We start from the raw sequence: 12,655 nt of genomic DNA, 5'->3' as shown, positions 1-12,655 counted from the left end.
TCTGAATATACAGATTGTTGTTAGGGAAAATGATGGTGAAATCAATGACTGAAGAACACCTATTGACAATGTATCATAGGAATATATTTATTTTTATTGGTGGTTTTAAGGGATCCTATTATATTCTCTTAAAGATACTGGAGACAGAGCACGATGGGACGAAATCAAACCAGCATCTCAGAGTTCCTGCTCCTGGGCCTGCCCATCCAGCCAGAGCAGCAAAACCTGTTCTATGCCCTGTTCTTGGCCATGTATCTTACCACCCTCCTGGGGAACCTCCTCATCATTGTCCTCACTCAACTGGACTCCCAGCTCCACACGCCTATGTATTTGTTTCTCAGCCACTTGTCCTTCTCTGACCTCTGCTTTTCCTCAGTCACAGTGCCCAGATTGCTGCAGAACATGCAGAACCACGATCCATCCATCCCCTATGCGGACTGCCTGGCCCAAATGTACTTCTTCTTGTATTTTTCAGATCTAGAAAGCTTCCTCCTTGTGGCCATGGCCTATGACCGCTATGTGGCCATCTGCTTCCCCCTGCGCTACACGGCCATCATGAGCCCCATGCTCTGTCTCGCCCTGGTGGTGCTGTCCTGGGTGCTGACCACCTTCCATGCCATGTTACACACTTTACTCATGGCCAGGTTGTGTTTTTGTGCAGACAATGTGATCCCCCACTTTTTCTGTGATATGTCTGCTCTGCTGAAGCTGGCCTGCTCTGACACTCGAGTTAATGAATTGGTGATATTTATCATGGGAGGGCTGATTCTTGTCATCCCATTCCTACTCATCCTTGGGTCCTATGCACGGATTGTCTCCTCCATCCTCAAGGTCCCTTCGTCTAAGGGTATCTGCAAGGCCTTCTCTACTTGTGGCTCCCACCTCTCTGTGGTGTCACTGTTCTATGGGACCGTTATTGGTCTCTACTTATGCCCATCAGCTAATAGTTCTACTCTAAAGGAGACTGTCATGGCTGTGATGTACACTGTGGTGACCCCCATGCTGAACCCCTTCATCTACAGCCTGAGGAACAGAGACATGAAGGGAGCGCTGGAAAGGGTCATTTGTAAAAGGCAAAATCTCTTCCTTCTATGATGGTGATGCTTGGGAGTCTTACATGATTTTATCCAATAGATACATGGACATTAATCTTTCAATATTATTGCAGATCTCTTTTTTTCTCCACATGGAACTTTTTGTTTAAATGTAATATTACATAGTTTCTGAGTAAGTAAAACAAATGTGGGGGGACATGTAGTTGAAGTAAGAAGGTGTTCTCAGTAACCTGCTAGGAAGATTTTCCTTTATGCTAATCCCAGGTGAAGAAAATCTTTAAAGATTGAAAATCTTTAAATTAAAAATTCTGTCTTCATTGTTAAACCACCAATTTATCATGTGTACTTACAAAAACCCTGCAGGTCTGCTAAATGATAGTCTGTCCTCATGTCAATAATAAAACCCAAACATCTCAGTCCCCTTCTTTACTAAACAAAACTTCAAATTTTGAAAAAAATATTTTTACTCATTTTCCTGAGCAAGTGTTCACATCAGCCTGTCTTCTAACCTTGTTTTCTTCTTAATTTTTATGTCTGCATGTCTTTTTACCTGACCCAAACCTAAAATGAACTTTCTATTTGCTTAGATACCATAGTTTAGTTTATCTGTATCTGAGAACTAAGTCATACCTGAGGCCCTAAAAGGACTTCTCAAGCATGGGGAAGGGAACCAAAGTCTGCTTAAGAACCCCACTCATTTGTTCACTCATTCATTTATATTAGTTATTTAAAATTGTTTTAAACATCGACACATAATAATTGTATATATTTATTGGGTACAGTGTGATATTTTGATACGTGTATACAACGTACAATGATCACATCAGGAAAATTAGCACTTCTATCACCTCAAAATTTATCATTTCTTAGTATTGAGAACATTCAACATTCTCTCTTCTAGTTATTGGAAAAATGCAAAAAAATTGTTTACTAGAGTCCTACAGTGCTATAGACTACTAGAACTTATTCCTCCTATCCTGTAAGTTTTAATCCATTAACTAACCTGTATAACCCCACTTCTTCCCCTTCTCAGCCTCTAGTGGCCAATATTCTACTCTATACTTCTATACTGCCAACTTTTTAAGCTTCCACACGTGAGCGAGAATATGTGGTATTTATTTTTCTGTGCCTGACTTATTTAACAAATATCCTTCAGGCTCATCCATGTTGCCATGAATGACAAGATTTTATACTTTTTAATGACCGACTAGTATTCCATTGTGTATATATACACCATATTTTCATTATTTATCTGTTGATGGCCACTTAGGTTGATTCCATATGTTGGCTGACATAAATCGTGCCTAGGAGTGAAGATGTCTCCTGGACATACCTATTTTCTTTCTTTTGCATACACACCCAGTAGTGGGATTGCTGGATCATTTGGTAGTTCTATTTTTAGCTTTTTTTTGAGAACTTCCATACCATGTTCCACAATGGCTGTACTAATTTACATTCCCACCACTAACAGTATATAAGAATTACCCTTCTCCCCATCTTTGCCAACATTTGTTATTTTTAGTCTTCTTGATAAGACTCACATTAATTGGTGTGAGATGAGGTCTCATTTTGGATTTGATTTGAATTTCCCTGATAATTAGTGACGTTGGGCATTTTTTCATGCACTTGTTGGCCATTTGTATGTCTTTTTTTTTGAGATGTTTATTCAGATCCTTTGCCCATTTTTTACTTAGATGATTATTACTTTTTGCTGTTGAGTTGAATTCCTTGTACATTCTAGATATTAAAACCTTACCAAATGAATAGCTTACAAAGATTTTCTCCCATTCTGTAGGTTTTCTGTTCATTCTGTTGATGGTTTTCTTTGCTGTGCAGAAGCTTTTTAGTTTGACATAATCCAATTTGTCTGTTTTTTTCTTTTGTTGGCTATGCTTTTGAGGTCTTATCCACAAAATCTTTGCCAAGAGTAAGGTGCTGAAACATTTTCCCTATGTTGTCTTCTAGTAGTTGCATAGTGTTGGGTCTTACATTTAAGTCTTTAATCAATTTTGAGTTAATATTTGTATATGGTGAGAGATAGGGGCCTAGTTTTATTCGTCTGCATGTAGATATTCGGTTTTCACAGAACCATTTATTGAAGAGACTGACTTTCCCAGTGTATGTTCTTGGTGCTTTTGTCGAAAATCAGTTGGCTGTAAATACATGGATTTATTTCTGGATTCTCTATTGTGTTCTATTGGTGTATCAGTCTGTTATTATAGCTGTACCATGCTGTTTTGGTTACTATAGTTGTGTAGTGTAGTTTGAAGTCAGGTAGTGTGATGCAGAGTTTTGTTCTTTTTGCTCAGGATTGGTTTGGCTGTTTGGGGTGGTTTGTGGTTCCATATAAATTTTAGGATTTTTTTCTATTTCATGAAAGAATATCATTTCTATTTGATAAGAATTACATGAAATTGGTAGATTGCTTTGGGTAGTATGGTATTATTAATGATATTATTTCTTCCAATCCATGAACATAGAATGTTTTTCCGTGTTTTTTGGTTTTTTTTTTTTTTTTTTTTTTTTTTTTTTGCATCCTCTTCATTTTCTTTCATATAATTTTCCTTATAGAGACCTTTCACCTCACTGGTTAAATTTTTTTCCTAGGTAGTGGGATTGCTTTCTTGATTTGTTTTTGGCTACTTTGTTTTTGGTGTATAGGAATGCTACTGATTTTTGTATGTTGATTTTGTATTCTGCAACTTTACTGAATTCACTTAATTTAATTTAAATGTAAGACATTTTGATGGGATTCTTAGGTTTTTCTATAGATAGGATTATGTCATCTGCAAAGGACAATTTGACTTCCTTCTTTTTGGCTTGGATGTTGTCTATTTTTTCTCTTGTCTAATTGCTCTGGATAGGATTCCAAGTAGCATATTTAATAAGATTGGCAAGAGTACACATCCTTTTCTTATTCCAGTTCTTAGAGAAAAAGCTTTTCTCCATTCAACATGATGTTAGCTGTAGATTTGCCATCTTTGGTCTTTATTGTGTTTAGATACATTTCTTCTATACCTAATTTATTGAGAATTTTTTTCATAAAGTGGTGTTGAATTTTATCAAATGCTTTTTCTGTGTCTATTGAGATGATCATATGGGTTTTGTCCTTCATTCTGTTAACGTGATGTATCTCATATGTTGATTTCCATATGTTGAGCCATCTTTGCATTCTTGAGATAAATCCACTTGATCATAGTGCATAATCTTTTTGATGTGCTGTTGGATTTTGTTTGCTAGTATTTTGTGAAGAATTTTTGCATCTATGTTCATCAGGGATATTGGCGTGTAGTTTTCTATTTTTGTTTTGTCATCTTGTTTTGGCGTCAGGGTAATGCTATCCTTGTAGAATGTGTTTGGAAGAGTTTCCTCCTCTTCAGTTTTTTGAAACAGCTTGAAAAGAAATGGTATTGGCCTTTTTTTTCTCTAAAGTTTTGAACAATTCAGCAGTGAAACCATTTGATCCTGGACTTTTTTGTTGTTGTTGGCAGATGTTTACTTACAGATTCAATCTTATTACTCATTATTTGTCTGTTCAGGTTTGTTTTTTTCTTCTGGGTTCAATCTTTTTTTTTTTTTTTTTTTGAGACGGAGTCTTGCTGTGTCGCCCAGGCTGGAGTGCAGTGGCTGGATCTCAGCTCACTGCAAGCTCCGCCTCCCGGGTTTTTACGCCATTCTCCTGCCTCAGCCTCCCTAGTAGCTGGGACTACAGGCGCCCACCACCTCGCCCAGCTAGTTTTTTGTATGTTTTAGTAGAGACGGGGTTTCACTGCGTTAGCCAGGATAGTCTCGAACTCCTGACGTCGTGATCCGCCCGTCTCGGCCTCCCAAAGTGCTGGGATTACAGGCTTGAGCCACTGCGCCCGGCCTTTTTTTTTTTTTTTTTTTGGTGGAGTCTCACTTTGTTGTCCAGGCTGGAGTGCAGTGGTGAGATCTCAGCTCACTGCAACCTCCGCCTCTTGGGTTCCTGCCATTCTCCTGCCTCAGCCTCCCAGCCCGAGTAGCTGGGACTGCAGGCACCCGCCACCACGTCCAGCTAATTTTTTGTATTTGTAGTAGAGATGGGGTTTCACTGTGTTAGCCAGGATGGTCTCGATCTCCTGACCTCGTGATCTGCCCACCTCGGCCTCCCAAAGTGCTGGGATTACAGGCATGAGCCACCGCGCCCGGCCTCTTCTTGGTTCAGTCTTTATAGGCTGTTCATGTTCAGGAATTTATCTATTTCCTCTAGGTTTTCTAATTTGTTGGTGTATGGTTGTTCATAATATTTTCTAATGATCCTTTGTATTTCTGTGGTATCACTTATAATGTCTCCTTTTTCATTTCTGATTTTATTTGGGTTTTCTCTCTTCTTGATTAGTTTAGCTAATGGTTTGCCAATTTTGTTAAACTCTTCCTAAAAGTCACCTTTTCATTTTATTAATATTTTGCATTTTTAGTCTCAATTTTATTTATTTCTGCTTTGATCTTTATTATTATTTCTTTCCTTGTACTACTTTTGGGTTTGATTTGTTCTCACTTTTCTAGTTCCTCGAGGAGTATTGCTAGTTTGCTTATTTGAAATCTTCTTTTTTTTGATGTAGGAGTTTGTTAACTATAAATTTCCCTCTTAATACTGCTTTTGCTGTATTCTATAGGTTTTGGAATGTTGTGTTTCTATTTTTATTTTAAGTTCCAGGGCAAATGTGCAGGATGTACAGGTTTGTTACATAGGTTAATGTGTACCTTGGTGATTTGCTGCACCTATCAACCCATCACCTAGGTATTAAGCCCAGCATGCATTGGCTATTTTTCCTGATGCTCTCCCTCCTACTGCCCCCGACCCCAACAGGCTCCAGTTATATCCCTCTGTGTCTATGTGTTCACATTGTTCAGCTCTCACTTATAAGTGAGAACATGTGGTGGTTGGTTTTCTATTCCTGCATTAGTTTGCTGAGGATAATGGCTTCTGGCCCCATCCATGTCCCTGCAAAGGACATGATCACCAGTGGCTCACGCCTGTAATCCCAGCACTTTGGGAGGCCAAGGTGGGCAGATCACCTGAGGTCAGGAGTTTGAGACCAGCCTGGGCAACATGGTGAAACCCCATCTCTACAAAACTACAAAAATTAGCTAGGCATGATGGCGGGTGCCTGTAATCCCAGCTACTGGGGAGGCTGAGGTGGGAGAATCACTTGAGCCCAGGAGGTGGAGGTTGCAGTGAGCTGAGATCGTGCTATTGCACTGCAGCCTGGGTGACAGAGTGAGACTCTTGTCTTGAAGAAAAAAAAAAAAAATCTCATTCCTTTTTATGGCTGCATAGTATTCCATGGTGTATATGTATCATATTTTTTTTAATCCAGTCTATCATTGATGGGCATTTGGGTTGATTCCGTGTCTTTGCTATTGTGAATAGTGTTGCAGTGGACATATGTGTGCATGTACCTTTATAACAGAATGATTTATATTCTTTTGGGTATATACCCAGTAGTGGGATTGCTGGGGCAAATTGTATTTCTGGTTCTAGGTCTTTGAGGAATTGCCACACTGTCTTCCACAATGATTGAACTAATTTACATTCCCACCAACAGTGTAAAAGTGTTCCTGTTTCTCTGCAGCTTCGCCAGCATCATTGTTTCTTGACTTTTTAACAATCACCATTGTGACTGGCATAAGATAGTATCTTATTGTGGTTTTGATTTGCGTTTCTCTAATGATATGCGATGTTGAGTTTTTTTCGTATGTTTGCTGGCTGCATGTGTGGAGATTGAGGAGAATAACCCTGCACTGCCCAAGGCAACAGCAATGGCCTTCTCCGAGGCAGTTGCCAGGCAATGTTTATTCTCCTCAGGACCCACCCCCAACACCCCTGTTTGCATCTAGACCTATAACTAGACTAAAGTCCTGGCAGGCCCCCAGATGTGAGGTTCAGAGTGTGACCCATGAAGAAGTGTGCTATACTCCAAAAGAACTGCTTGAGTTTTCTAATTTAAATGAGCAGAAATCTAAAGAACAGGCATGGGAATGGATATTAAACATGTAGGATAATGGTGGAAGGAGCATAAAGTTGTATCTGGCTGAATTTATTGCTTTGGGCCCCCTAAGCAGGAATTCTGCATTTATTATTGTAGCTTGGGGAGTTAAAAAGGTTCTACTGACTTATTTGTTGGTTGGCTGAAATATGGATTAGAAGATGGCCCACTGTGAGTGAGCTGGAAATGCCTCATCTCCCTTGGTTTAATGTAGAGGAAGGAATCCAAAGGCTTAGGGAGATTGGGATGCTGGAGTGGATTAGTCATTTTAGAACCACTCATCCCAGCTGGGAGGGTCCAGAAGATATACCCTTTATCAATACTTTGTGAAATAGATTTGTGAGGGCAGCACCTGCGTCCGTGAAGAGCTCTGTGATTGCTCCTCTCTGTATGTCAGATCTTACAGTGGGAACTGCAGTCACTCAACTATAAAATTTAAATGCAATGGGAATAATTGGATCCCGAGGTGGCAGGGGCCAAGTGGCAGCACTCAACCATCAAAGACAAGGTGGCTGTAGCCACCGTAATGGACAGCAGAGGCAAAGCAGCAATCAGAATAGTCTGACTCATGTAGAGCTCCGGCATTCGCTAATTAATCATGGTGTTCCTAGAAGTAAAATTGACAGGAAGCCTACTGCATTCTTACTTGATTTATATAAGCAAAAAACTTCCAGGTCCAGTGGACAAAATACTAATTTGATATATAAAAACAGAGAATCATGGCTCCTCAATCAATATCCAGACTTGAGCCAGTTTACAGACCCGGAACCCTTTGAATGAAGGGGAGGTGGGGTCCCCTTGAGGAAGGACTCCACTAGACTACTGACAACTTATGCTGTTAATCTTTCTCCCATTCTTCCCGAAGGAGACCTCTATCCTTTTACCAGGGTAACTGTGCACTGGGGAAAGGGGAATAATCAGATCTTTCAGGGACTACTAGACACTGGTTCTGAGCTGACATTGATTCCAGGGACCCAAAACGTCATTGTGGTGCTCCAGTTAAAGCAGAGGCTTATGGAGGTCAGGTAATTAATGGAGTTTTAGCTCAGGTCCAACTTACAGTGGGTCTCCATACTCATCCTGTGGTCATTTCCCCAGTGCCAGAATGCATAATTGGCATAGACATACATAGCAGCTGTCAGGACTGTCACATTGGCTCCTTGACTGGTAGGGTGAGGTTTATTATGGTGGGAATGGCCAAATGGAAGCCATTAGAGCTGCCTATACCTAGAAAAATAGTAAATACAAAACAATATTGCATCCTTGTAGGGATTGCGGAGATTAGTGCAACTATAACGGATTTGAAGGATGCAGGAATGGTGATTCCCACCACTTCCCCATTCAACTCTATTTGGCCTTGCAGAAGACAGATGGATCTTGGAGAATGACAGTAGATTATCATAAGCTTAACCAAGTGGGGTCTCCAATTGCAGCTGTTGTACCAGATATGGTTTCATTGCTTGAGCAAATTAACATATCTCCTAGTACCTGGTATACAGCCATTGATTTGGCAAATGCTTTTTTCCCCATTCCTGTCCATAAAGCCCACCAGAAGCAATTTGTCTTCAGTTGGCAAGGTCCAAGGTTGGCAATATACCTTTACTGTCCTATCTCAGGGGTATGTCAGCTTTCCAGTTTTGGATTATAATCTTATTCAGAGAGATCTCGATTACTTTTCCCTTCCACAAGATATCACACTGGTCCATTGCATTGATGACATTATGCTGATTGGATCCAGTGAGCAAGAAGTTGCAAACACACTGGACTTGTTGGTGAGTGAGTTGTTGGGAAATAAATCTGAATAAAATTCAGGAACCATTCTCATCTTGCTATGAAGACCTAAGACTGGGTAATTTATGGGGAAAAGAGGTTGATTGACTCACAGTTCCACAAGCTGTACAGAAAGCATGACTGGGGAGGCCTCAGAAAGCTTACAGTCATGGCAGAGGGTGAAGGGGAAGCAGACACGATTTACATTGCCAGAGAAGGAGGAAGAGAGCAAAGGGAGAGGTGCTACACACTTTTAAACAACCAGGTTGCATGGGAACTCGCTCACTATCATGAGAGCAGCAAGTGAGGAGTGTGCCTCCATCATTCAATCACCTCACAGCAGGCCCTTTCTCCAACAATGGGAATTACAATGCAACATGAGATTTGGATGGGAACACAGCCAAACCATATCAGGGACTGGCACAATTGCCCTTCATTCTCAGGTCTTCAGCTTTAGGCTGAATTACACCACCAACCTCCCTAGTTCTCTAACTTGCAGATCATGGGATTCCTTGGCCCCCACAACTGCATGAGCCAATTTCCATACTAAATCTCTTCATATATGTATGTATATATACAGAGTTGGCCCTCTATGTCCATGGATTCTGCATCCATGGATTCAACCAACCGCAGATCAAAAATATTTGAGAAAAAAATGCATCTGTACTGAACATGTATAGACTTCTGTTTCTTGTCCTTATTCCCTAAATAAAACAACAACTATTTGCATAGCAAAAATAATAATAATAATAATAATAATTCAGGGACCTTCTACCTCTGTAAAATTTCTAGGGGTCCAGTGGTGTGGGGCCTGTCAAGATATTATTTCTAAGGTGAAGGATAAGTTGCTGCATTTTGTCCCTCCTACAACCAAGAAAGAGGCGCAATGCCTCGTGGGCCTATTTGGATTTTGGAGGCAACACATTTCTCATTTGGGTGTGTTACTCTGACCCATTTATTGAGTGACCTGAATGGCTGCCAGTTTTCAGTGAGGTCTAGAACAGGAGAAGGGTCTGCAACAGGTCCAGGCTGCTGTCCAAGCTGCCCTGCCTCTTGGGCCATATGACCCAGCAGATCTAATGAGGTGTCAGTGGCAGATAGGGATACTGTCTGGAGCCTTTGGCAGGCCTCTGTAGGTGAATCACAGTGGAGGCCTCTAGGATTTTGGAGCAATACCCTGCTATCTTCTACAGATAACTACTCTCCTTTTGAAAAATAGCCCTTGGCCTGTTACTGGGCTTTGATAGAAACTAAACGTTTGACTATGGATCATCACGTCACCATGTGACCTGAACTGCCTATCATGAACTGGGTGCTTTCTGACCCATCCAGCCATAACATGGGGCATGCAGAGCAACATTCCGTCATCAAATGGAAGTGGTATATACATGATCAGGCTTGAGCAGGTCCTGAAGGCACAAGTAAGTTACATGAGGAAGTGGCTCAAATGCCTACGGTCCCCACTCCTGCCGTCCTGCCTTCTCTCCCCAAGACTGCACCAATAGCCTCATGGGGAATTTTCTATGATCAGTTGACAGAGGAAGAGAAGACAAGGGCCTGGTTTACAGATGGCTCTGTACAATATGCAGACACCACCCAAAAGTGGACAACTGCAGCACTATAGCCCCTTTCTGGGACATCCCTGAAGAATAGTAATGAAGGGAAATCTTCCCAGTGGGCAGAACTTTGAGCAGTACATCTTGTTGTGCACTTTGCTTAGAAGGAGAAATGGCCAGATGTGCGATTATATACTGATTCACGGGCTGTAGCTCATGGTTTGACTGGATGGTCAGGGACTTGGAAGAAGCATGATTGGAAAATTGGTGACAAAGAAATTTGGGGAAGAGGTATGTGGATGGACCTCTCTGAGTGGTCAAAAGCTGTAAAGATATTTGTATCTCATGTGAGTGCTCACCAAATGGTGACCTCAGCAGAGGAGGATTTTAATAATCAAATGAATAGGATGACTCATTCTGTGGACATTACTCAGTCTTTTTCCCCAGCTGCCCCTGTCATCTCCCAATGGGCCCATGAACAGAGTGGCCATGGTGTCAGGGATGGAGGTTACACATGGGCTCAGCAATATGGACTTCACTCACCAAGGCTGACCTGGCTACGGCCACTGCTGAGTGCCCAATTTGCCAGCAGCAGAGACCAACACTGAACCCTTGATATGGAACCATTCCTTGGGGTGATCAGCCAGCTAGTTGGTGGCAAGTTAATTATACTGGACCTCTTCCATTATGGAAAGGGCAGCAGTTTGTCCTCACCAGAACAGACACTTATTCCAGATATGGGTTTGACTATCTTGCACACAATGCTTTTGCCAAGACTACCATTCTTGGACTCACAGAATGCTTTGTCTACCATCATGGTATTCCACATAGCATTGCTTCTGACCAAGGCACTCACTTTTCAGCTGAAGAAGTGTGGCAGTGGGCTTGTGCTAATGGGATTCACTGGTCTTACCATGTTTCCTATCATCTTGAAGCAGCTGGATTGATAGAATGGTGGAATGGCCTTTTGACGTCACAGTTACAATGCCAACTGAGTGACAGGGGATTACAACGGAAAGGACATCAATGTCCAGACCCTATTCAAGAAGAAATCTCTAGGAAAACTCAAAGATAACAGGGGAAATAAATACAAAGACATCTGAGGAAATTTAACTTCTGATGGCTCCAGCTATAGCAAACAGTAAACACAGTCTGACTCCTAAGCAGATAAGCACAATATCTCACACTGAAGGGCTGTTTACCTTGGTCCTTTTTACCCCATGCATCATGTTCAGCATTTAACAAAAAATTACAAGGCATTCTAAAAGAGAAAATACATAGTCTGAAGAGACAAAACAAGCACCAGAATCAGTCTCAGATATGGCAGAGGTTTTGAGAATTATTAGACTTGGAATTTAAAATGACTATGATTAATAAGCTAAGGGCTCTAATGGGAAAAAGTGGACAACATGGAGGAATAGATGAGTACTGTACAAAGAGAGAGAAAAACTCGAAGAGATAACCAAAAGAAAATGTTAGAAATAGAAAACACCAACAGAAATAAAGAATGCCATAGATGGACTCATCAGTAGATGGGACAAAGAAACTATAACCTTGAAGATATGAAAATAGAAACTTCCCAAACTGAAAGGCAAAGAGAAAACAGAATTTAAAAAACTGGAACAGAATATTTGAGAACTGTGGGGGCAATTACAAAAGGTGTAATGTGTGTGGCAATACCAAAAGGAGAAGAAAGAGAAAAAGGAATAGAAGAAATAGTTGAAGTAATAATAACTGAGAATTTTCTTTATTTTTTATTTTATTTTTTTTTTGAGACGGAGTCTGGCTCTGTCACCCGGGCTAGAGTGCAGTGGCCGGATCTCAGCTCACTGCAAGCTCCGCCTCCCGGGTTTTTACGCCATTCTCCTGCCTCAGCCTCCCGAGTAGCTGGGACTACAGGCACCCGCCGCCTCGCCTGGCTAGTTTTTTGTATTTTTTAGTAGAGACGGGGTTTCACCGTGTTCGCCAGGATGGTCTCGATCTCCTGACCTCGTGATCCGCCCGTCTCGGCCTCCCAAAGTGCTGGGATTACAGGCTTGAGCCACCACGCCCGGCCAATAACTGAGAATTTTCTAAAATTAATGACAGACACCAAACATCTTGGAAGCTCAGAGAACACCAGATAAGATAAACAGCGTATAATCTACACATAAGAATAATATATTCAACTTGCAGAAAATGGAATACAAAGGGAGAATCTTGAAAGAATCCTGGGATGGGGAACTCAACTTACTTATAAAGGAAAAAGGATAAGAACAACATT

The 12,655-nt window shown here is 41.1% G+C and overlaps 1 protein-coding gene across 1 annotated transcript; it reads left to right on the top strand.

The window, feature by feature from the left end:
- The first annotated feature begins 153 nt into the window (after positions 1 to 153).
- LOC102134993 (olfactory receptor 1E2) lies at positions 154 to 1,105 on the top strand. Its single transcript, XM_005582502.4, has one exon. The coding sequence runs from the start codon at positions 154 to 156 to the stop codon at positions 1,093 to 1,095; it is 942 nt and encodes a 313-aa protein (XP_005582559.3). The 3' UTR covers positions 1,096 to 1,105.
- Positions 1,106 to 12,655: the final 11,550 nt, after the last annotated feature.

This window comes from Macaca fascicularis, chromosome 16 (genome assembly GCF_037993035.2).
Source record: "Macaca fascicularis isolate 582-1 chromosome 16, T2T-MFA8v1.1".
Classification (NCBI taxonomy): domain Eukaryota; kingdom Metazoa; phylum Chordata; class Mammalia; order Primates; family Cercopithecidae; genus Macaca; species Macaca fascicularis.
The sequence above is the reverse complement of the archived record's forward strand: the minus strand, read 5'-3'. Positions and strand labels throughout refer to the sequence as shown.

What these genes read in the sequence shown, in the direction of transcription:
- LOC102134993 (XM_005582502.4), top strand. Translation starts at nt 154, where the DNA reads ATGGGACGAAATCAAACCAGCATCTCAGAGTTCCTGCTCCTGGGCCTG.